The sequence below is a fragment of the Bactrocera latifrons genome, unplaced genomic scaffold (genome assembly GCF_001853355.1).
Source record: "Bactrocera latifrons isolate USDA-ARS-PBARC rearing strain unplaced genomic scaffold, ASM185335v1 scaffold_99, whole genome shotgun sequence".
In the NCBI taxonomy this organism is placed as follows: domain Eukaryota; kingdom Metazoa; phylum Arthropoda; class Insecta; order Diptera; family Tephritidae; genus Bactrocera; species Bactrocera latifrons.
The window spans coordinates 1,070,096-1,096,591 of record NW_017537700.1 but is presented as its reverse complement, the minus strand read 5'-3'; the positions used below and the strand labels follow the sequence as shown (position 1 = coordinate 1,096,591).

General features: G+C 37.6%; 1 protein-coding gene and 1 long non-coding RNA gene across 5 annotated transcripts; one reads left to right on the top strand and one right to left on the bottom strand.

Annotated features, from left to right (window-relative positions):
- On the bottom strand, positions 1-26,161 carry LOC108978013. Of its 4 annotated transcripts, none has more exons than XM_018948052.1 (11): positions 25,985-26,161; positions 22,539-24,392; positions 10,933-11,068; positions 10,617-10,858; positions 10,283-10,437; positions 8,341-8,508; positions 8,011-8,249; positions 7,532-7,947; positions 7,253-7,353; positions 3,249-7,189; positions 1,236-2,902 (listed from the first exon to the last, which is right to left on the bottom strand). In XM_018948052.1, exons 2-11 carry the CDS (start codon positions 22,689-22,691, stop codon positions 1,236-1,238), a joined length of 7,218 nt encoding a protein of 2,405 aa, XP_018803597.1. In that variant the 5' UTR covers positions 22,692-24,392; positions 25,985-26,161. The 4 variants fall into 4 exon arrangements, with proteins under 4 accessions (XP_018803600.1, XP_018803597.1, XP_018803598.1 ...); XM_018948053.1 differs by lacking the exon at positions 25,985-26,161 and adding an exon at positions 25,845-25,932; XM_018948054.1 differs by lacking the exon at positions 25,985-26,161 and adding an exon at positions 24,777-25,073.
- LOC108978015 lies at positions 13,258-14,269 on the top strand. The gene is made up of 2 exons (XR_001994077.1): positions 13,258-13,687; positions 13,748-14,269. It is a non-coding gene; the product is annotated as an uncharacterized LOC108978015 (long non-coding RNA).
- Positions 26,162-26,496: the final 335 nt, after the last annotated feature.

The window sequence follows — 26,496 nt, the reverse complement described above, 5'->3', positions numbered from 1 at the left end:
TTTTTTTTACATATTTTTGGTATATTTTAAATCARCTAACATGCGTTTAAGGGCAGCCARTAATGATTTATGTACGTACATACATTTCAGCTAACAGTAAAAAACTAAATAAGCCAAATACATATTGCCAACATTTGAAATATTTAAAGAAATTAGCGGCAAAGAAGTGACGCCCCTGCACTGCCGACTGCAACACTACTGCTCCTCTGCGCTGTAATGCCCCTTCGCCAAAATTCATTCCACGCGCTCACTGTTTTTCTTCGTTTACATAATTTTCATTTTCCAATTTATACGCTCATCAACTAGGAATTTTACTGCCCAAAGTGACACACTTCATTTGTTGTAACGGTGTTTATCATTTTACGTATTCACCTATGCTCTTTGATGCATTAATCATTTTAGCTTTCTTGTTTCTTGTTTTCTTTCTGTTTTCGTTTACTTTTCATTTCTTTCGTTTTCATATATCATATCAGCTCAACTCATTAAGTATATATGTATGCATATAGATATATATGTATAAGATGCATATATATGTATATATAAATTAATATATAATCTACAAGTACATTATTAATTATTAACAACAACATCTAGTAAAATTACAAGAGATTGGTAAGGTATAAGTTGTTGTTTTGCTGCTGTTGTTGCCGTTGCTGCTGCTGCTGCTGCTACCACTACTGCGACGCCGCCGCCTTTAGCGCTGTTGCCACWTGTTGCTCATGTTGATTGAAGAGTTGTGAGAAGGTTGTTGTTGACTTGTTGGTGGGCACCCTCCACTGGCGGCTACATCCGTCCACACCGTTTTGGTGCGGTCAACTTGTTGACGCTCGCGTTATGCAYACAATAACACCGTCATTCACTCAACACTTTGTGCACCTCGTCACAGTCCAGCTTTTTTGTTTGCACTAACAACTGAAAACACTCACCAACATTTGGCTCGGGCGCCTACTTGATACCGTTGGCCAACAACCACACAACAACACCTTCAAAGCTTTCTCTTTAGCATAAACGTGTTTGGCATTTGTAGCCAACGGCAGAAGAATTCTACGCGGCAATAATGCAATTATAACGGCAAACGCTGCTGCTGTTGCCGCTACTGCAGCTGCGACACACCAAATGCGACATGTTGCTGCTGCCACCGCTCGACCTGCGACAACGGCGACGGCTGCGCCCATCTGTGCGGCGCACACATACTCATAATCATTTGTTCTTAGTGTTAGTTAGCTCCCCGTGTCTCACCTGTTTATAATTGCAGAGGCGAGCGTATTATTGTTTGCAGTCGCTGATATCGCATGGTTCGAATTGCCGCCGCCACCGCTGCTACTACTATTGCTATTACTATTACTGTTGCTATTACTGCCGCCACTGCTAATTAGCGCCGCTGTTGCATTATTGTTGCCATTACTACTGTTGTTGCTGCTGCCAACAACATTCTCAATGCTTTTGAGATCATTGCAGCTGGTCGTTAGCACACTACTACCGGCTGTTGTGGTTATAACATCGGCCGCCGCCGCTGTGGAATTCGAAGAAACTATATTCACCAGCGATTGCTGATGCACCGCCACTGACGGGGACAGTGTCGTCGCGTTCGTTGTCACTTGCGACAAACTAACACTCATGCCATTGCCACCGCCACCGCCACCGCTGCCGCTGCTATTATTGGCCGCAGCCACTTGCAATTGTTGCACGGTGGTTGCATTGCCCACGGCCGAGCTCGTCGCTATGGGCAACGTGCGCATGTTTGTGAATATTGTCTGATTATTGCCGATGCGTCCACGCAGCAACGCATGTGTCATGCCGCCGGGTCCGATTTGCATCTGCATCTGCCCAGAGTTGTTCTTCTGCAGCGGTTTCACGTTCAACAAACTTGTGTACAGCACGCGTTTACTATGGTCGCCAGCACCACCCGAGCTCACCGCCGCATTCGTGGCGTTCACCTCCATATTGGAGGCGCCGATTATGTTCAAGATGCGTTCACGTTTCAGTTTTTGTTGTTGCAAATTTGCATTCGCTGTCGCCTTATTCAACACCACAGCCTGCTGTTGCACTGTTGCCTGTTGTTGTTGTTGCTGTTGCGATTGACTGACTGCGGCCGCCACGGTCTTTGCGTCCACYACGATACTGCCATGATGCACACTCACAGCGTTGCCAATGCCACCACTGCCACCGCCACTCGCATTGGCGGTGGACACGAAGTTCACCTTCAAATTGGAGTTTTGCAGTTCTTTGTAGTGATGCAGCTTCTGTGTTATGCTGTTGCTGCTGTTGCTACTGCCGTTACTGCTGCCGCCACTATTATTGTTGCTATTGGCCTGTTGCACGGCAACAGCATTGGCCAATTCACTTGCTGTGGCGATGGTRAAGTTGGTGCCTCCTCCGCTGGCATTGTTACTGGTCAGGTAGATCTTATTGCCGCCACCGGTGCCCTGTTGCTGTGTCAGCGATTGTGACGACGTTATTATCGCTGTCGTTGGCTGCAAACTATAGTTGTGGTTGGCCGCAATTGCTGCCGAATTGTGCTTTTGTTGTTGCTGGTGATGTTGCTGTTGTTGTTGCGCCACATTCAACTCGGACACGAGCAGCGGGTATGAGGACATCTTTATCACTTTGCCTCCTTGCATTTGCACCTTTTGCAACTGCTGTGCGACCTGGGATGTGGTACCAACTAATGTTGTTGTAACGCCACCGCCACCACCGGAATTCGTTTGACCATCGTTCGCAGCGCCATCATCATCTTGTTGCTGCTGTTGTTGTTGTTGTTGTTGCTGTTGCAATTGTTGTTGCTGCTGCTGATGATGCAATTGTTGTAAATGCTTTGAGATTTGAATTTGATGTTGTTGCGCCGCTTGGGTGATTATTTTTCGTTGTGAGAATTTGCGATTCAACAACAATTTGTTAATATCTGAAATAACAATTAAATATTTTTTATAGTATTGTTAACATTTTCATATAAATTTATACAGCAAACCTAAATTAAATGCAATTGTTTATATAAAAAAAATATTAAGAAACAAAATAGTTTTATAATGGATTTTGATTGTTCTGTTTGTATAGCAGCTGTATTGTATAGTGACCCGTTATCGGCGATTCTGACAAATTAACAGTTTCATAGGGAGGAAAGGAAATTTCTAAAGGTTAAGATTAGTTTAGTAATGAATACGGTTATAGTTGAAAGGTAAACAAAAGTATTAAAAAATGTGCAAGGTGTTGCACGATTACAGAAATACGTTAAAATCCAATTGACTCACCTGTCGCACCATCTGGACCGTTCAGCTGCCGCTTTTGACCCGGTCGACTGGCCCACACAATCTTATTGCCGGTCGAACCTGCAGCGGCTGCTGCCGCCGCCATCGCCGCCGCAGCATCAGCACCACTTACCGTCGTGGCACCGCTGGAAGCTGCGTTTGCCGAACCACCACTTATCTGCCGCCACACAATCTGCTGCGTTTGCTGAGGCACCAGCTGCTGGTGCTGTTGTTGATGTTGTGCTTGGCGGCTCGTTGTTGTGACAATGAGTGGTGTCGTGCCGACCGACGCTGACGACGACAAGTGTTGCACTGTGCCACCGCTACCGCTGGCATTAGTCAAATGTTGTACGGCACCGCCGCTAATACTATGCACAGCCACTTGATGCCCACCCGACGTACTGATAATATTTACACCGGAACCTGTAGAGCTCATGTTCGACGCCGTCACAGCATTGCCATCAATGGTCAGTATATTCGTGTTCGCCGCCGACGATGATGTTGTATTTGCCTGACTGCTCGACGCATTGCCATCACTATTATTTTCAAATTTCACATTGGACAGCGTTATAACCGATGCTGGCGCTGTATTTGTGGACGATTGGCTATTAGGAACTTGCGCCGATGATGCGGATAGCGTGCCGCTGGTGAATGCGGGTGTGGCTTTTTGTATGTAGATTTTTTGTGTGCCACCAATGATGGTGCCATCGGCCGTTGTGCTGGTTGTGTAGATGGTGTGATTCCCCGTCGCTGTGGCGCCAATCGGTGTGAGCGTCGGCTGACGTAGTGGCGTTGTTGTGACGGTGGTGGTGCCAGCATTCGTTGGTGTGGCGGACACGTATTGTGTGATGACCGGACCGCCGGACAAGATATCACGTTGCATTTGCAGTATTTGTTGGCGTTGTTGGAACTGTTGCATGACATTTTGTATGCGTGGCTGACGCAACTGTAATATTTGATGTGGCTGCTGCTGCTGTTGTTGTTGTTGTACATGCACTTGTTGAAATTGCTGCTGCTGCTGCTGCTGTTGTTGTTGTTGTTGTTGCTGCTGCTGCTGCTGCTGCGCCTGCAATGCTGGCACATTTGAAGATGTCACCGTTATAATGTCACCAACCGCCGCCACCTCTTGCAAGTGCATCTGCGTCTGATGGTGCTGTTGTTGTTGCTGCGGCTGCTGCTGCGTAACTATCTGTTGCTGCACATGCAGCTGTGCTTGTGGCTGTCGTTGATGTACAACACCGGTTGTCGCTATAAGCTGCGGTTGTACGTTGTTGGCAATGAATTGTGGCACGTTGGCGACATTTGCAGCGCCACCGCTGTTACTGCTAAAACTAACGCCGGTCGCAGCCGTATTTTGCAATATTTGTGCGGGTATGCTTGCTATCGAAGTGGTTGCCTGTTGCTGCGTGTTTACCAACCCGCTAGTTGCAAGCGCCGGTACAGGCTGTACATCATCAACGGGCTCTGTTTTCACTGTCGCATCAGTAGTAGGCAATGTTGCAGCCGTTTTAACGTTGCTGGCATCGACTGGCTCGGCTTTCGGTTGAACCTTTTGGAAAAATACGTCATCCGGTAGTGTGCTGCTGATGTCAGTAGTGTGGAAACTTGTACCCCCATATGTGGCACAACTACTATGCCATTTGCCACCGCTCTTGGCGCGTGACGAGCGARCTTTGATTTTCGTTTTGTCATCGATGCAGTCCAGCAAATCGGTTTCCACATCCGCTGCAACTTCGTCAACTTCAGCTTCACCTTCCAATATGCCATTCCAAAAGTTCGTAGCCTGATTCAGCGTCTTGATGTCGTCGCATTCCTTTAATATATTCACTAGCATATTCTCATCCGTTTCATCGCCGTCACCAAGGAGATTTATGTCCGTGAGCGAGTCGCCACTTAAATTGAAATCAATTGCCGAGTTCGAGTTCCCGGCTGCACCGACATCTGGACTCTTGCTACTGCCGCGTGTTACATCGGGCGCATAATAAGTTTGTAGCAACTGTGTGTCTGGCTCGAGTTCGGCATACTTGAAACTGCTGCTTACGAAGAGCGCATCGTCGGAATGTGTATCCCACATATTACTCAACGTCTGCTCATTGGTTTTGTGGGCACGCTTATATTTTCGAGACTTCATATTGTCACATGACAGCCGCAGCATTTCGACGGCAATTGGCGTCTGTTGCGTCCACTCGACCAGCGGCTCTGTTGGCGTCATTTTACAATCACCGCTATCGGATAGCTCATCGGTCGGTGTCTTCGGGCGGAAATGTAACCAATCGCGACGTATCTCCGACAGCAGCTCATTGCAAATGTCTAAACGTTGGCTGGAGGTCGGCGATAGACTGCCAATATAATCACAATTATCATCGAATTGCGTCGTTGAGTCGTTGTCGATTAGAATATTTATGCTGTTGCTGCAAGCGTTCTCAACACCATTGTGCTCGCTCTTCAGTTGATTGTTGCGCTGCACCGTCAACCGATGCTGCTGACGTATAACATCGGGCAATTGATTTAGCGGCGTCGACAGGGTATCGTCCTCGTCTACATTGACATGCGCGGAATTTGTGGAATTGAATTTCGTTGTTGGGTTATTTGTTGGCTGTGCCATATCGGTGCTGTCGAGTGGCTCCTTTTTCACGGTGTGACGTATTATGCTACTCAACTGTGCCAAATTCACATTCTCCTCATCTTCCAATACCTGCAATTCGGAGTTGGTCGTGGTCTCCGTTAATGTGGACGACGACTTCTTTATGCTGCTCAAAGGTTCATTCGAATCGTCGGCTGAGGCACCGCCACTTGTGCAATCTATCAGTTCTTGTTTGATAGCTTTGGTTAGCGGTGCTGTTGCTGACGGCGTGGACGTTATGGAACCGGACGTTGTGGCAGACGTCATTGCTGCCGTAATATCAGCTGCGGTAGCTGCTGCTGCTGTTGCTGGCACTGACGACGACCCCGCCGGTGCTGTTGCTGGGCCAATGCCTTCGCTTTTTATCACATTAAATTTATCGCTAACACCTACGTTCTTATTTATATTACTACTGCTATTGTTGTTGTTATTGTAGTTCATCAAATTGTTATTGGATCGATGATTGGGCCACTGCTGTTGTTGTTGCTGCTGCTGCTGTTGCCGCACTAAATCGACCACGACTTCATCGGGCACATCCTCACCGTTCCGCTTTTCACGCTTCACCTTTTCGCTGAATAGGAAACTACTTATGCTATTCATGCTCTTCTCATCGATCAACTTGGACAGCCGATGCAATAAACGATGCGGCAATGGCTCTTTTGTTGGTGCAACAGTTTGTGACACAGGCGCAGCTTTAGCATCGACAACGACATTGGCATTATTGAAACGCCGCCGTTTTATGCGCTGGCCATCCGCTGAATTACCACCACCCTCCTCAATGACCTTCTGACGTTGCAGTCGACGGCGACGTCGCTGCTGTTGCAAACGCATCCGTTGGCGCTGTCGATGTCGCAACATTGTTAACGACGAAATGTAGTTGGCATCACGTGAGATATTTACATCTGGTGACAAGGCCGCCTCATAATCGTCGTCGTCATCAAAGTCTGCCTCGACGCCATCGTCGTCACTAACTTGAGCAACGGTATCGTCGTGTTTGGGTGACGGCACACCAGACGGCACCTCAACGGGCTCGACTTTGACCGTCGTGTTGGCGGGTATTTGTGATGCAGGCATTGCAGTAGTTGAGCTGGTTGCATTAGTAATATTGGGCAATGGCAGATCAACAACTGTGGGTGGTGAGGCGGGTTTCACATGTTCGCTTTTGATATTTGCACACTTCGCCGCGGCCGAAGTGGAATCACTCTCAAATATCGTGTAGTCCAGCTGTGACCAAAAATCGTCCATAGTTGTGGTGATGCGATCTAACATTACCCGACCACCACGTCCCATGCGACGTCTGGCGAAACCAATGCAACGTGGTCTAAAAGGAAAGCACACCCAAATTATCTAAATCGCTAGGAGTCTGTGAAGAAAAGATACACACCTTGGATGCCGGATGGATGTTAGTGTAAAGCGATATTTCGTATCACCAAAACCGTTATCGTCCTTTGACTCCCAAGGCCAGTTACCGTCATTGCCTCGCGGCTGTGAACATAAAGGGGATAAAGAAATATTAAAAAATAAAATAATTTCATATTCTACTTAAGCAAAACTTAAATAAATTTTAGCTACAACAAAACAATTCATGCTACAACAAAACTATCTTCATTTGTATTAAACTCATTTTATAGTGTCATACTCTCTAGCCAACGCAAAAGCTCACCCTCTGATAGTCGCAGTGCTGCTTTCGCCTAAATGCAAACGGTGCCTCCTCCTCGCTCTCGGAGCCCATTTTGTGCGCATGATGACCGCCACCACCACAACCCAATCCGCCGCTGCCGAACTCCTCCTCCTCCGTTTCGATATTGGACTCATTGGCTGCGGGCGATGAGCTCTGACGATGCAGTTGCAGCAAATGCTGCGCGCTTAGCGCCGAACCTGCACCGCCCAGCGCTGACCCTGACAAACCGTTACCATTGCCGACGCCACCCATCAAATACTGTTGTTGCTGTTGTTGTGTTAGATGCTGTTGTTGCTGCTGCTGCTGTTGTTTATCGCGCGTCAATTTATGCTTCCGCTTCTTGTACGTCCGTTTCTCCTTGCGATTACCACCGCCATTTGCGCCAGCATTGATTGCATCTACATACGAAATGATATTTTTATTGTACAGTTGTRTTTACTAATGGAATCGTAGTGTCTCACCAATCGTTAGAGTCGAAGGATTCAGGTACTGCGAAGCCGACGCATACAGATGGCCACCACTGCCGGGCGTCACATTGTTGGCACCCGCCGCTGCTGCCAGCAAACCACCCGGCCCCAGTACACTGCCAACGCCGGTAGCATGCGTYGCCCCACCGGCCGACACCACTCCGGCGGACGTGGTGCCTGTCGCTGATCCATGGTGTGAGTATTGATTTGTATACAAGGGCGCAAACGCTGGTCTGCAGATTGTCAAATGAAAAAAACAAAAACWAATGTTAATAACACATAAGCTTGTGTGGYAGGCAAAAGTTCTGGAATATCGACACATACCTGGAACTCTTTAGAGAAGAACTCAATTCGGAGAGCAGAGCACCACTGAAGTCGCGCAGCTGATATCGCTTCTCGAAGATTTCTATAGATAAATGCAATTGCTCACGTTTCGTCTTCTCACGGCGCTTAACCATCTCCAGTACGGTGGTGGCACGCTGCAGGTCGCGCCTAATTTGATATATATATATATACACGCGTGAAATTAATACGATTTTTTTAGGTAAACAAACTGTTTTATGGAAGCTCAGTGAACGCTACTAAGTGCGGATTACGGTGTGCTTTCGTTTTGATCTTGAAGACCCTTCTTTCGTTACGTTATAATGTGTAAATGCAAAGCCCTGTCTCTTATACACATCTAGATGTGTATAATAGACAGGGATTACGGTGTGCTTTCGTTTTGATCTTGAAGACCCTTCTTTCGTTACGTTATAATGTGTAAATGCAAAGCTAACCCTGATAATGCCACAATAGTTGTAAGTGGAAAGTGGCACGTGACTAGTTATTTTACCATATATGTACATACGTATGTAAATATTGTAAATTCAGTAACGAAATTTTCTGGTTAGAAATTCCTGTACTCTTAAAAGACATAGTAAATCTGGATCCTAAATATATGCATACAAATTAAATACACTAAATTAAAAAAAAAAAAATCAGTTCAGTTCACTTACAAAATATTAATATAATTCATTAACAAGAAAAAACCTTAACTTCGGCTGCACCGAAGCTATAATACTATTAGTTACATTTTTATAGCATAAAAGGGCAGCTGTATGCTATAGCGATGCGATCTGAACAATTTTTTCGAAGGTTATACTGTTACTTTGGATAATAATATCTGCGAAATTTCGTAAAGATAACATGTGAACTTAAAAAAAAAATTCAGCTATATTCAGACAAATAAACAGCTTCTTGGTCAAAAAAGGCCGAGTGCGAAATTCCAGATTGATATCTCAAAAACTGAAGGACTACTGCATGTATATATAAGGTGCGTTCATCATCAAAAGTCAACCGAAATCATCATTGAAATTCTTGGAAATGGAATTGAACATCTCTAAAACATTGAAGCAAAAAGAGACTCTTTTGAATAAAATAAATTGATTTTGCCGAAAAACCATTTGTTGTTTTTTTTTTAATCCCTGTTTAATTTGGAACGCACCTTGTACTGACAGACAGACAAACGAGCATGGCTAAATCGACTCAGCTTGTCGCCCTGACCGTTAATTTTTTATGTAGGTATATACATATATTTACTTTATGGGGTGTCTAACGTTTTCTTTTGGATGTTAAAAAATCGTGGCCCGTGGTATAAAAAGACTATGTTACTTTGAATTAACTTAAGTTAGAGTTATTTTCTTTCAAATCCAAAAGTAGGTTTATGACATTTTGTCACACCACCCCGCCCCATCTATAGCATGCTATCAKTTATAATCAAATTTAAAAATACTGAAAATTTTGAGGTTAGTAGTAAAGTTCARTAGAATAGGCTCGTCTACAGCCTTTTCAAAAACAATTTCCTCCTTATGGTTACACCAATAAAAAAATGTCGATTATTTACTGATAATTAGGAATMAATTCTTGCTTTAATGTTTTTTTCTTGAAACCCTTTTTCTTTTGAAAAAAAAAATTTTTTGTTTAAGTTTGTTTCAACTTTTACCTTAAGTTTTCTTCGCATATATGTATAAATAATGTCCAGCTTAATAATACTAAAATGCCGTTATATGGCGTTCACTTATCAAGTTTTCAACTAGAAGAACAAAATTATCTGAAACAAAATACTGCCGTTTTTATCTACTCTACTGTTAGTTACTACTGTAGTTTTAATTACGATCATAAAAGAAGTTTAACTACTACTGGAAACTACATTTACGTTTTTTATTAGAAAACAAAAGCAAAAAAAAAATAGGTAGTCACACTGGCCCATATAGTTATTCGTACGCACCTCAGCTTGAGCATCTTCTCGTAGGACGTTTCATCGTTTTTGCGATTCTTTCGCGTTTGCATCTTTTCAGTGCGTCGGCGAAACGCTAAGTACGGATTGTTCGAAGATGCGCCCGGACGATTCTCCGTTTTCACAGTCAGTATCAGCGGGTGTTGCTGTATTATTTCAAGTTTTAATTTTAGCAAAATTTGTTGTTACATTTTTTCAAACATTTTTAACAATTGTTCTTTTTTGAAATTTCAATCAATATTTTTTATATAAATTGTGCATCTTTTATGAATTGGCACATTCTTTCTTCTCTATTATTATTACGTTTTAATAATAAGATTATTACCATTTTTAAGCGTTTATTAAGCCAATAGTCGTAAACGGCTATGCTGACTTCATCGTCCTGTTTAAGCAATGCTTTCGCCTCATTCAGCTTAACGACCATTTGCCCTGAACTCTTCTCTAGCCGATCCATCATCTGCTCAAACTTCAGTGGTGTCAGATCGAGGCGACGACTCTGTTGGCTGATCCAAATCTCATCGCTGCTATCCATGTCGTAATCTGGCACATCTTGCTCGAGACCCAACGCTGCAATGCGAGTGTGTGTTTCAAAAAAAAGGTTAGAAATTCTTTTTTGGTGCTGTGTGTTTTAGTTTACTCACGTTGCATGTGTATTAGTTGGCGCGGCATTTTGTAATTTGGCGGATACATGCGGTCGTAGGCTTCCTGATCGGTGGTAAAAACCTCTGGAGTTGGTATAATGAGGCCAGTACATATTGCCCGCTGCAGATGATGTTCCTGAAATAATTAAAAAGTAATGCATTAGGCATTATTTACACATTTTTTGTCAATTTATTATATTATTTCATGTTTTTGGAGAAGAAGAGAAAGTTTAAAAGTGTAGGACAGCCTGTTAAAATTTTAAAGCAATCGATTCAGTAGAAAAAAGTTAGGATCCGGGCCGACCAGAAAAAMCAATGTTTTGAGAAAAACGCGGTTAAAGTTAAACAACTCCGAGAGAGAGGACTCCGAGGCACTCTAGCAAACTCGTTATAACTCCCGAAATATTTCGAATTTCTGTCTGAAATTTTCACAGTATATTCTCAAGACATTTAGGCTGTTCACGATAAGGTSGTTATCGGGTTATGTGATTAAGTAAACAACAACAAAATGCGGTATGACAAAATAACCAACTTTGACCAACCCAGACCCTTGTTTACAGATTATGTGGTTGTTTGCTTATTTCCAGTGTTAGAAAGTCGTTGGAGTTTTACTAAATGGCAGCACAAAAAATAAATAAAACTAAGCGAATGGCATTTCTATTTCTATTTTCTAATTGGAAATTCTGCTATTAACAGCTGTTTTTTGTTTACAATTGCATTGTGACACTGTTCAGGGCGCAAGATGTCTGCAAATTTTATACAATTTTTATACAATTAATTTTGGATTATTTAAAAAGCACATACCTTCAATAGAGTCCATTTCCTGAATAGCAGAACTTATTTTAAATTCAATTATGTTGCTTTTTAAACTTTGTTTAGGCATTTTATAAGTAGAATACAATATGGGATGTTCACGGATCATAGAGGTTATTTTTAATCTAATACCCACATAACCCGATAACCACATTACCGTGAACAGCCTAATTGTACTTTCAAATTAAGCAAAAATTCGATTATTTTTAAACCAAGTTACCAGACTACTACCTTAAATAATATATTTAAATCAAAATATAAAAAAAAAAATTAAAAGCTATAAAACAAACTAAATATATAACCCATTATATCTCTAAAAGTCTTATTCAAAAAGACATTGGGTTCTCTAAATCAAATTTTTCTTCAGACTTTATTGGAAACAGTAGCGTAACTACCTCACTCTATTTCTTTATAGCATATTATTTCAAACACGAAAAAGCTTATAAATAGTAAAATTGGCAATAAAGAAGATCTATCAAAAACATTGCCTGTACTTAATCCTATAAATTGATATTTTTTAATAATAATACCTCTCTGAAATAATATAAAAGTAATCTATTTTTTTTCCTTAATTCACTATTCCGCAAGATAATTGGAGCAAGTTGGTCCAACGAGCTCTTGAAGTCTTCCATAGAAAGATTTTAATAAAGTTTAACAGTTTATAAGTAATGTAGTATGTATAAGAAGGAACTATACGTACTAAAACCGGATCTACCCAATCGGAATGAATCATTAAATATACCAAGTAATTTTGAGCAAAACTCTGCTATTGTTGACGCAAGCAAAATTCTTGCATGGCATCTTCTATTTTAGCACGATTTATAAAATTCTCTGATATCTTAAATAATTACACACCAGACTTATAAGCAATGTGGGAAAAGCCAATTTCAGTTTTTAATCATACAATTATATATTTTAAGTTGACGAAATCGTACATAAATTTCAATTAATTTTGACAATGCTAATCAGGACAAGGAGTACAATATTGACAAGATTACTTCAGACTTATCATTTTATTGTTATTTTTATTCAAGCAAATACAATCATATAAAGAAATAAAAATCGAACACTAAATGCGCTAAATGACGAATATAAACGCATCAGAGCAGCCAAAGGGCAATAAAATGATAATGAATCATTACTTGCACACACACAAACTAGCACACGTTCGCAGGTATACAAGTATATTCCATATTGATGCGTGCAAACTACACCGAATGTAATGAAATAAATAAACTAAAACAACAATTGATCACAGTCATCACATGTTGTCAACCACGCTACACTAACTAACGGCAAAACGGCGAAAACGTCAAAATGTGCAAACGAGTGTACCATAAACATTAACCGAGTACGCTGTACGCTTCTGCACTTGTATGGAACATGTGTTTGTGAAATAATCGCAAATGCATATAAGTAGATACATATATGTATATAAATTTGTTACATTTATTATGCAYATGTTCACTTTCATGTCACACTACGCCGCCACTCACATGGAAATGCGCCGCGTTTTTATAAAATGAAAAAGTAGATAAATACTCGCGCCAATTTCATTAGACGGTCGTTGAGCATTTGAGACTTGCGTCAGCGGTGGGTGGTGCAGTGTAGTGCCGGAAGTTTGTATAGTGGCAGGTGATATATTTTGTTAACAAGTGCAGAATACTACTTTTGCAATTAATTTGGGAGATGAATACTTMTCTGAAGCGGACGGAGTGGAGTGATGTTGAGACTGTGACAAGAGGCCTTTAATGTTGGAGTAAAAACAAACTAATTTGTTTAAATAGATCACTAAGCATAAAATGTACACAGATATACGTGAAACGTATATTTCTCCCTAACAAGGCTTATCAGTGTAACATAAAGAATAATTAACGAAATCGTCAACATTTACTTCGGCTATTTCTAAAKAATCGCTTAGCATATAAAAATAAGTAAAGTGGTAAATATTAAAAAACAAAAACTGTACTTGCAATAAAGCAATATATTCAATTATTTCAAGCCTTTTTAACATTTTATTGGCAACCCGTGTATACAGACCCGCAACAAAATCCTCACGTCCAAGGGAAAAGACAAAGAAATATTTTTGGTAATGGGCAGACCGGTTATTAACTCCGCAGTATCGATATGCCTCTAGATGTAGTGAAACGGAGACGAAAGAAAATGCAGAGGAGGCAGAACACTGTAGCCCATACGATCCTCCTGATGTCTCCCGTCTACCATCACCATAGCGAGGAACAATGCATTCCTCTCCAAACAGTTTCTGCTTGGATGTTGTAGTAGCAGTGTCTGCGCTAATTACAGTAGATACATTAACACCTTTACCGACTCCTAGACCAGTGATTCCATTTTTTGAAACCCGCAAATCCATGTAACGCCTTAATAAAGTATCAAAAGCAGATAAATACGATTGGGAAAATTTTTTAAGTTGAAAAATATTGTTAGTTCAAATCTTACCGCAAATTATCTGAACACATGTCAACAGATGCCACTTCAAAGCAAATATTATGCATCACAAAGCCATGAAACATCTGTCGAGACAGATATTTCTTTTTTTCGAAGTGTAAACGTTATAAACTAATATTTATAGTGAATACAAAAGAAAACATTCAAAGAAAAAAATTTTAAAAAAATATAGAAGTACGATATTCTCCACTAGTCAGTACTTATACTAGCCTGATATGCTCAAAATTCAATTAAAATCTAAATGAATGAATTTCTTTAAAAGAAAATTATTCTAACATAAAAACTGAAATGTTTTCAAGTGAACGAAATTAGAATAAGAAAAGGCCTTGTCCATTCCCTACTAACCCTATATAATACTGTATTTACGGGCAATGCTTTGAATCAATTATCAGTAATCAACTAAATGAAATGTGCKAATTATATTATAATAAAAGTATGTGAGTTAAATCGGAACTTTCAAAATTCCTACATATACACATGTACTTGCTTATTTAAAAGATTAGCTAGTGAACGCTTGAGCATTATATATTTTCTGAATACATACATATGTACTATATATCCAGTAACAGTTGGGTAAAAATACATATTTTCTCAGGAAATTCATTTGTGTGTACGTATAAATTTTCTGCTTGTCTGAACTCATATAAAAGTGTTATAAGGTTAATTTCAGAAAAAAGTATATGATATTTGGTATATTTTATACAACCAAACTGATGTACTTTTATACACAAAAATGATGTCTCTAAGAAAGTATTATTAATGAAAACGTTTGAAGTTCAATGCACAATCCAACATATTACATACAAATCAAACGTAAAACGGACGTCAAAGTCGATTTGGCATACATATGTCTATATAAAAATATTCTATCATATTACTTACATAATAAGTATATTGTATTCATACATAAATAAAACTTGTCAAAAATCTTAAAAACACTTTATCGATTGTTTTTAAAGCATTGACAACATTACAGTATACTCAATGCATTTGAAGTTACTTATGAAACAATGAACAATGAAAAAATAATAATAAAAATCTTTTGCAGAATCTTTCTATAGCTAGATAAAAACTCTTTGAAATAGTATACGATGTTAAAAAAAAATTTAGAGAGCGAAATGTATTTGTTAGTGAATTTATAATTTGATCTTATTTATTTCACGTGATAAATGAGTAATGAAGATAAGATTTATTAGAGATGCACATGCGAGCACGTATTGTGATATGACAGAGAATGGATTGGCAAATAAATGAATAAACTTTACTTTCCGCTATTATACACTATATAGTATAAAAGTTTTTCATACTTGATACTGTYATTATCATTGCCAAATTTGGGGAAGCTATCTTGTCAAATAAAAGGTTTTCATACTTCACATGGCGGTGAAGGAGGACAAGATGAAATATCTTCAGTCGTCTTGGCTCCATCACTGCTCACAGCCATAACTTCAAAGTCGTAGATAAGTTCGTCTATCATTGACACCAACAACGTCAGCTCGAAATACCCCGCATAATAACTGTTGCCAACGTARCATCTGTTCGGACTGAGTAAGCAATTGAGAATAAAGACTAAATTGCTTCACTCGACGAACAAAGACTAAATTCTACAAGTCACTCAWCATCCYCGTCCTGCTTTATGGGGCAGAGRCATGAACGATGACAACATCGAACACAAATTAACACTCACCGATCCAAACGGGGTTAGRTTGCCGAAAAAACAGYCCTTGGTCGGATGAAATCCGAGTCAATTCCGGTACGTAGAACCTCCCGTTAGATGACGTCAACGACAACATTGATAACACTCACCATCCCAACGGGGACTGAGTTTTCRAGAGAAAGGTTCTGCGGAAGATTTATGGTCCTTAGCGTATTGGCAACGGCGAATACCGCAGTCAATGGAACGGTGAGCTGTACCAGATATACGACAACATTGACATAGCTACGTTGTCTAGGTCAAGTCGTTCGAATGGATAAAAATAGAGGAAGACCTCCACTCCGTTGAAAAGACCAGGTGGAGAGAGACCTGGCTACACGTGGAATTTTCAATTGGCGCCAAACTGCAAAAGGAAGAACGACTGGCGCGTAGTTGTAAACTCGGCTATAACCGAGTAAACTAAAATTTTATCGTTACCATATTATTCATATGTATACCTTYATAGCATGAAATTCTTTATTTTTTAAATATTAAATACCATAACTAATAAAAAGTATAAATCATAGCGATTAAATGAATAACCTAAAAAACTGATAAACTAACGTATTCGTTTCCAATTAGTTGACAAGAGCTATATGAGCTATATATTCTAAAAAAACTGGCTTAGTTTTTCACATAGCAATAAAATATAAAAACATAAAATAACAAAGAAATGTTATAAATTTAAAATTTACCCGAAAAAACTATAGTCATAAAGAAGAATAAGAAATAAAAAGAGGAGTGCCAGCAAAACAAAAAAAAAACAAAAAACATTTAAAAAGATAGACATTAAGAACTTGTCCGATAGCAATCAAAATTAGTAAAAGAAACTGAAGAAAATTATAAACAACAAAAAACCCATAACAACAACTGTATTAGATTGTATAGCTATACAAAATGATATGTATATTGTGTTTTTTTTTTTTTTGCTACGCGTTGGCTTCAAATATGTTATACACTCAGCATAATAAACTGGTAAGCGAATACTGAGTGTGTTTGATTGTCATTTCCGCACATACTACATTATTTCAAATTTAGCAGTTTTTATTTATACTCTACTTTAGGCTTCTTTTGAAAAGCATATCGCCTGTTGTCTAGACACTATAGTCGGATGACCATCGGTCAAACAGCTGTCTTATTTGACTTATTGCGCACAGTAAGACAACTTTGTAATAGTGCAAATTTTTTGCATTTTTGTGAACACATACCGTTGTGAATAAATAAAAATAATATAAGGACATTACTATTCCAACGCTAAAAATTCATATAATTGCATATACAAAATATAATTTTTGGATGAGGAAAAAACATTTTTTAATTAATTTTCAGTTAAAGTAATCAGACCGTACGGTATATTTATAACTAATTGCACCAAAAGACTCGTTTTAAGCTTAACGAATAAGATTCGTTATAAAAAAATCGTAAGGGRTCATTAGAAAATATTTGCGCAATTAATTGACTTAATATTACTAATGATAGTAAAATTAACAAATTTTTTGGAATATACATAAGTAGTATTACCAATTAGCAGCCTTCATGCAATCAAATGCCTTATATATGAAATGTAGCGAACCAAGTTTGAATTCAAAGCTTCAATCAAAGTCTTGTAGAAAAAATAAACAAAACGGAGGAAGAAAAAAATAAACATTTCATTCATTTGTAGCTAAGTTAACGACTATTTAAAAAAGCACGCTGAAATATACACACGTAAATATGTGCAAATGCAAGTGTGAATGTACATTTGTTTATTCATATCTACGGTTGAAGGTATTATTTCGAATCTATTTAATAAAACTTTCGAGATCTCATCGATAGTAACTCAGAATGATATTAGCTATTATTTTAATAATTTTGTGTTTCAATGTAATTATAAAGATTTGAAATATTATATTATAATTTAGTACTAGCTTTATAATCACGAATAAAACCTGGAAAAGTGAAAAAAACGGCAACATTTTATAGTACTAAACACTCGTTGTTAACAAACGAATAGAGTGTACGAGAAATATCAAAGTTGTCAATAACTCCCAATTTGACCATTAGAACATTTGGAAGCAAATAAAATGTCCAACTTTGGTTTTGAAACCACCAAAACACAGACACTACAAGGAAAGTCAATTGAAGATTTCTTTTTCCATAAGCTTCTGCCATTTTTTTAAGCTAAGGCGACACCAAACCTTGTTTTCTTATATTTATACTGCCAACAAGAGAGTCCACAGAGCAAAACGTGCAAATAATTTCACTTTACACCCACGTATAATGTATTCCAGAGCCAGCAAGATTGGGTACAGCTCTAAAAAAACATTCACTGACTACGTTTCGTTGAGGAACAAAGATGATAAACGCGGGGCTACAAACCACACGAAGGGAACTGACGGCTATGAACTGCCAAAAGCAAACACAGAAAATAACAACAACACGTGACTTTCGAAAACGAATAAAACCAAAGTAAGCCAATCGACGGCAGAAGATTCAGCAAAAAGAAAATTTAAAAACAAAAAGTAAAACAAAAACAAATAAAAGTTAATATCAAACAAACCAAAAGAGTTGCGAGAAAAAAAACTAAATTTGTGAACATTTTGTGGCGAAGAAATGAAGTGGAGGTAGACTGAAATATAATGGCAAGGCATGAAAAGTAACTAAAAACACTGCCAACACATGGCAAATTAGAATAAGACAAAGTATAAACAAAAATAAAAAAGAGAAATTGTAAAAAAAAGTGTACGAGTGGCACTTCCCAATTCTGACAATGAGCAATTTCAGCAGGTCACGACTTGCGTTAAGAGCAGCCCAGAACAAAGCACTACAACAACACTGCCAACGATTTCGAAACGCCTTGTAGACTTTTTAGTGTTTGGATTTTTCGACTCAGCAAAAAAATTCAAATTAAGTATAAACTTAAGAAAAGTGATAATGGAACCCCGATATAAAGATGGCATAAGAGAGTTAAGTAAAGATAAACAGCAAATAAGTATGATATTATACAAATAAATGGATGAAGTAAACATTATGCTTTGCAATTCAAACTTGAAATGCATAAAAGAATTAATGTAACTGAAAAGGTTTACGGTGCCTACTCTCATATACTTATATGATTATAGTATCGTTTTTTAGGACTCTGCGCGATAATGAATATTTTTTAGAGAAAAAATATAACTAACTTCTGCTGTTTATTCCTTTTGGAGTCACTAATTATAACAGTAACTTTGATTTTATTCATTAAACTAAAGTAAACAATAGAAAACGTGAATCCATATATGGCTTAAATTAACTGGATGAAAAAAATTAAAAGGAAACAACCGCATTCTTACATATGTATGAACGTATATACACTTTTAATGCAATATGTTACGTCTCCGTACGTACATAATTAATAATATTTATTTCATTAATTTTTGGTAAACCAAAATATCGAAAATTAAAAAAAAAAATATTTTTGCGGTTTGACTTATGAACTAATCATTTTCACAATAAATTATAAATTTGGCATAATTGTTTTAAGAACATAGGAACTTATCGGAATTCTATGACTCAATGAAATATGCATACAGACATTAAAAATTAATTATTTGCGSAAAATAGCAGATGTGAAGCTCTAAGCTTTCCTCAATAATAATCGATTTAAGTATTTACTGGTACTATTTATAAGCAAATGCATTTGTAATATAAATAAAGGAATGATGAATTGAAGGGGAAAAATTACAATCAAACTTCTTAATCTTATCAATTAAAAGTATGTACATATGTATGTATGTATATATGTATGTATGTACTACTGATTATACAGCAAAATTAAATAAACTTTCATACTCAAAGGACTTCGCACTTACATACATACGTGCACAAGTACATACTACATGTATATACATATATAAACACATGAGTTGTTCAATTCCTTTTTATTTTTAATTTCTCAATGAACTTGAAAGAAGTGGTTCACGAATCAAAATAAATACATGTACGCAATTGCGATATGATAAAACAATTTACAAAATAAAAACAGAAAACATACATGCACTTTACTGATAGTGGAGCGTAACCACATTTTAAGTATTTGAGGGGGTGATATAATGGACAAATTAATTTTTATAAGTAAGTTCAGTAGATTACCTTTCACTAACAGACTTCAAAGTGTATGCGTGCTAACATTTAGTCAAACTTCTGCTGAAAATTTTCTTGAATTCGCAAAGAAATCCTGTTTTGACAATGGCGCTGATCATTGGCTCAGTTTTTCTTGAACACAATTTTTTAATTTTTCTTTTGATTTAGGACATTAGGATAATTTGTCTTCATCATACAAATGAAACGCCAAATATTATTTTGTCCATAAGTGTATACATATAAAAGGTTGCAATTGTGATGTGTATTCAAAACATTACTTTCACAAGAATTGAATGTTTTTGTTACTGACCACTGTAAGCTTTATAAGCACTTATGTACATACATAACATGGACCCAGCACATTTTGCAAAAATTAAGAACACCTGCAAATAGACTGCACAACAGTCTGCAGACACAATATAAAGACCCATTTAGCACTGATACTAAACATCAAATAGTAGGTACAATTTCTATGCCTGTATCTCTCTTCAAATCAAGAATTTTGGACTGGTATTTAGCAGAGAATTTTTTTTTTTTCAAAATGAAAACTCGTTGAAAATAGGTAGCACCGTAAATCGAAATATTCTCACTTCATATTCGATATATTCAAACTTCAAAGGTACAAAAAAAAAACAAAAGGCTTGGCATACCGGACCTAAACTTATAATATATGAATATATGTACATATATAATATTTGAAGAAAACAAAGTTCTCTCTAGAAAAAAAATCTTCATGGAAGAATTATTGACAATTTATGTTATCGAAATCAATGTAAAATAAAAAAAATAAAATCATTATATGATGACTATAGACATATTATAAGAACAAAATACCCCACGCAAAGCAAAATAACAAATTAATGAAAAATTAAACAACACTAGCAAAAATCTACACAAACGTGTTTCACAATGTGTAGCACTTTCTTAGGTATTTGTTTAACGGCTTGTTTTCGTTCTTAACAAATTCACCGTATAGCGATTCTACCACCTCTACTAGAATTACTTACAGAATCAGTGTGCGTGAAACCTTAACTAAAAATCTGAGCAAATATGTACACACTTAGGTCAATATAAGTATATAACAAAAAAAAACAATAAAAACGTTCGCATAAAAAACACTTTTATCCATTTAAACTGAAGCGAAGGGAGACGAAGTTATTGAAAGGTTGCTATCAGCAAAAACAGCAACTTTCACAGTGCCATGACTACAACAATTGTATAGCCATTGGCAAGCAATACAGTGGTGTTAAAGAAATCCTACAGCTGCARGCAATGTACCACTATTCCCACATCTTTGCACTTAATTTCAGAAAGATGTTTGTCTTACAAAGTGTGACTGTTGTCAGCTGAAGTGTGAGTCACGAGTTTATTTATGCATGAGTGTGTATGCGGCCTGTTTAGTATTCCCATCATTGGGCTGCGACTCAATGSGTCTGTTTCTGATTTAATGGACAGTGGTTTCAACGCTATAATGCTCCCGGTAGCTGGTCATTTTAATGATAATMATTATTAATTTTATTCCGATAATACTTAGCTAATTTTATAATTGTCTGCACGTTTTATAAAATGTATCACTTACATATGTACATACATATATACCGACATAATAAATTACATTTTAGGATATGTGAATGTGATGAAATAGAATCAAACCACTTCATTAAAACAATATAGATGGTTCGATGGTTAGGATTGATATCATTTATATATTTGTCTAGTCATTATTATATCATAAGATTGTACACGTAGCATTTTCAATATAATTAGTTTCCAATTAATAAAAAAAAAATACATCTATGTATTTCAAGTATGCAAATGAAAAATTCCGCGGAAAAATGCGGTGATATTTATTGAAGGCAACCACATTCCTACGTACATGCCATATTTACTTATATCTGCTCAGTAAATTCTACCTGTAAATTGAGCAAAGGCATTATTATGTTTTTACCTGCTGCATATTCATATTTGTATGTGTGTTTATGTGCAATCAGACAGTTGTATGTAGATATGTAAAAACTTTATAATAAGATAAAATTTTAGTGAAATATAATAAGCATATAGTGTAGTGTTATATATCGGGTCATCGAATACGACTTTCTGATATACAAATGCACGTATCTATATCCACTGCACAATTTTTAAAATCAATTGAAAAGTAACAGAGATATAAGAGAAAAATTGAAAATTTAAAGGCGTAATAACCGCAAAGATAAATTGATTATGAATAGCGAAAACTGTATAACAAACACGCAATTGTGAAAACAAAAACATTTAGTCGTTTTTGTTATTTGCTGACTAATGTATAATGATCATATTGCGACGAATAAAAATATAATATGACATATACACATACATACACACAACGTACGAACTATGTATTTTAATAGACATGTAAGTGAGCTTGCAATTTTTTCTTTTTATATGGGGTTATTCGCATTTGGTTTAATAACTTTACTCTTCACTCCTTGAAAACAATAATATTTTATGGAACTTTCAACATTATGATATTACTTTAGAAATCTTGTAAGCTTACCGACTCCTCTTCCTTCTCCATGCCACTAGGCATTTGTGGCACAGCACGATTTATAGCCGAATATTCAGGCAAATCAGGCAGCTCCTCTGCCAAGTAGATGGGCATCTGCTTGGAGGGATCGAGCGCACGCGCTCGAAACGATAACTTCGACATGATGATATTACGACGATGTGTGGTGTGTATGTATGTTATTTATTAATGCAACGGTGGTTACTGGTTTTTGACTTCTATTACGTTTCCTGACTCTTCTTGCCCTATTCTACTCAATCGCACGTTTCGTTAGTAGACGATTTGATTATGCCAAGGACAGCTGATCGATAAGATACGTTTTATGATTTGGATTGTTAATGATTATTTTATGTTGTTGATGAGCCTGCTTGCCTGCTCTGCTAATGAAGTTTGTTCTTATGAAATTAAGAGCTCTCCGCTTTCTATTATCTTTTCTTTGAATATTAATCTAATTTAAGCGTACTTTTTCACGCCAACAATCAAATGCTGAAGCTTTCGCGGTTGTGACGTTGACTTTCGTTGTTGCACAAAAACGTGTAACGTCGACGATAAGTCTAAATTTGTGTTGGAATGCGTCGACTGCTGCTTTYCCTGCAGCAGCGGCGTTAAACTGCTACTAAATAGCCTCTGTGCTGAAGAGCTAGAAAACGGCTTCTCTTCGCTATTAAGCGGGTGCTTCGAGGTAAAGGAGCTGTGTTTAAAAATGTTAYGGGGTGTAAATGTAAGATGCAAGGAGAGTTGCGTGAGATCCACAAAATCCGGTATTATAACCACCGCTTCAGCTCCTTCTTTTGCAACTTTTATTGGGGTAGTTACACCTGGTCGCCAAGTGTAGATGTTAGTATTTGACAGAAAAAATACCGACCTTCGCGGACTGCAGCTATCGTTGTTGATGCTGTTTCTGTAGTTGTTAGTACTTATTCGATAATTTTTCTTATCGCTTTTCGCAAAACAACAATATTCTCTTTCTCGATGTTGTTTTTCCAACTGTGGTTGCTGCAGCAAACGTCGATCAGTAGTAATGGCTGAAGCTCTATATTTTCTGTTGCTGTTGCTTTCCCAACAATTGCTACTGCTATCCTTGTAGACACTGAGTTGGTTGGTAGTTTTAAGGGGAGTGAGAATATATGTATCGGAACTTTGGCAATTGTTGTTATTAATAAGATTATTTTCTTTTGTAAACGCTCCAGTACACAAAGCTGATTTATTGAAGCAGTGTTTAACGCTACTCAGRGGATACTTTGGGCTGTTTAATTTTAGTTTTGATTTAAAACTGCAGCAATGATTATGATAATGCTGTTGATGGTTAGGGCAAGATTTATTGTTATTGATAGTTTTCTTGCTGGCGCTGCTAGAATTTCCGTATAGCGTGGACAACAGCGTTGATATCAACAACAAAATGTAGGCGAGAAATTTATTGCAATTACAGCACTGCGGTGGTAGCAACGACAACGACGAGCGGTGCAGCAATGGAATCGACGACATTTTTCAAGTTGAAATCGAAGAAATCAAATGAATTGGCATAATTACGTWGATGATTTTTGCACATTTCATTGCAAAATTGTATTTCTCTTACACTATTATTTAAATATTATTATCACACTAACACGTTTCTTCGTTTTTATTTATACACAATGTTTTTGCAGTCGTCTAATTTTTTTGTTGCCACTTTTTTTGCTATATCTTCTGCTGTTGTTTTCTTCAATTGTGCTGATAGTAAACTTCGCCTCTTGTTTCTCCTACCGGCGAGTATATCCTCCTCTTTTATTTTAGGTCTGCTCTTTATAATTTTGCCTCCATGGTTACTTTTATAATTGTTATACCATTTTTAGTTCAATTTAATATCTGCATTAAAACGGAATTAATAGTAAATATATTCTTTCAAATTAAAATATTTGATTTTTCCGCTTTCATACACATTGTTGTTGTGTATATTTTTATTGTATGCTTTGTATCACTTTCCCGGCGAATTGAAATGACAGCTGCATAAGAATGCATTGTCAAAAGAAATTTGAAAATAAAGAGATCTCTTTTTAAAACTAAATTTCGTCACATTTTCGTTGCTTCCATTGCGTTATATTATAATGGGCATTTAGATAMATTTTAAGAAAGGTTACTTATGAACCTATTTCTGTTGAATAATTTAAATGGCTGGAAGCGGCTTACAGGTAGGCATACGCACTTTCCCGCATTTTTAAAAGTCTATAAACAAAAAAGTGGTTGCAACACCTTTTACAAACACAAACTCGATTTTCCAAGCGAAGGCATAGCCGGGCGGGATACCACGACGCTGTACGAAGCGTTACGGCGAACTCGTACAAAACAAATACTACCCGGCGAATTCACAAATGCTTGCTCAGCATTAATACAGCGCCGAAAAAAACACGGAAATTGAAGAAACGGGGCACCATAACGTAAAAAATAAACGCCTAATTATATTTTYTTGCGCACTCAATTAAACTTTAATTCATTCAATGACGACGCAAATTTGTCAATTATATTACAAATATTCGTTTAAACCACACATAAAACTTTAAACACTTAAACTTTTAAGAAAATTTAGGAAGAAAAATCACAATTTTGTGGAATAGCGTGGTTTTGGCATAAAAGCCATAATGGCGGAAGACTAGTCGTCGACGATATTCTCGTCAGCGTTCGCGCTAACCGACAAGGAGAATATGCATGGGCATATAAACGATAGCGACTGTTATCGCATTTACACTCAAGCCCATAAAGCCAAATGCTACACAAACGTAGAGAAAAGTCGAACAGAGCCAAAGCAGAAAACACAAAACACAAAAACATGCTACAATAAACGACAACGACAACGACCGAACCGAGCACGTTGCTTTACTCCGAATCATTATTATATACACACTATTTTCAACTCTTTTTCACACACGTGTTTTACTATACACTATATTTTCGATTTTTTTCCGAAAACTACATATTCAGCGAAACTACTCGCACCTCAATCCGAATTTTCGAACAGCCATTGCTCCGCGCACGCTACCCAGCGACCGTTACACACACCAATACATCCCTCCCACCACTACACCAAACTAGGAACGAGACGCGTAGTTTATTAGCGTATTTTGACGAACTGGTAATTTCATGTTCGCGTTTTTCTTATCGGTTACACACTACACCTTCAGCTATCCACTTCATACAAAGCGTAAACCCCTCTTACAAAAACAAAATTTTCCGAACTAGATAGCTGGGCTAAGCACACTTCGTGCACACACAAATACACCCGTGCAAAACACGAAACGCAATATAATCTTATTCACTACCGACCTCTCGTTCACACCACATCTTTACGGCAGGTGTGCGAGCGAGAAACCAATACAATGACCATTATTTTTCGGGTCGGGTAAATGGCGAGCACCATGAAATTTTTTTTCCACCAAAATCGATCAAATTCGATTAATTCATACTTTTTTCACAACGTATTTTCTGCACTTAAACTCTGCTACTTTCACATATTTTATATGCGAAACAKTACGCGCAATCGTTAATTGTAAATATCAATTAGATTTTGGAAATAATTGCCACTTTTTGCGTTAAAAATCGTTGCCAATTGTGCAACGACACGACTTTTTCACAGGGGCACGTTCTTCACTGAACGTAATGGCGGCTCGGCTAAAATCTTTCCGAATGCTTTCGGAGTTGTAGTGCTACTTGCGAAATAACAGAAATTAAAACACCTTATTAGAGGGCATAAAACATAGTCAAAATTGTATGCAAGTACATGAAAAAATCGACAAAATTTAAAAATAATTATTGGAATAATGGTTTTGAGGTGTCAATATGGTTTAGGCACAAAATTCTTAAATAATCTTACTTGTTGGCATTTCCTTCTAGTAGCGAATGTTCGAAAGCATATATTCAGCGCCAGCGAGTGTGTTCAGTTGAACAGGGTGTAGTGTACAGTATGTAATTTCAATTA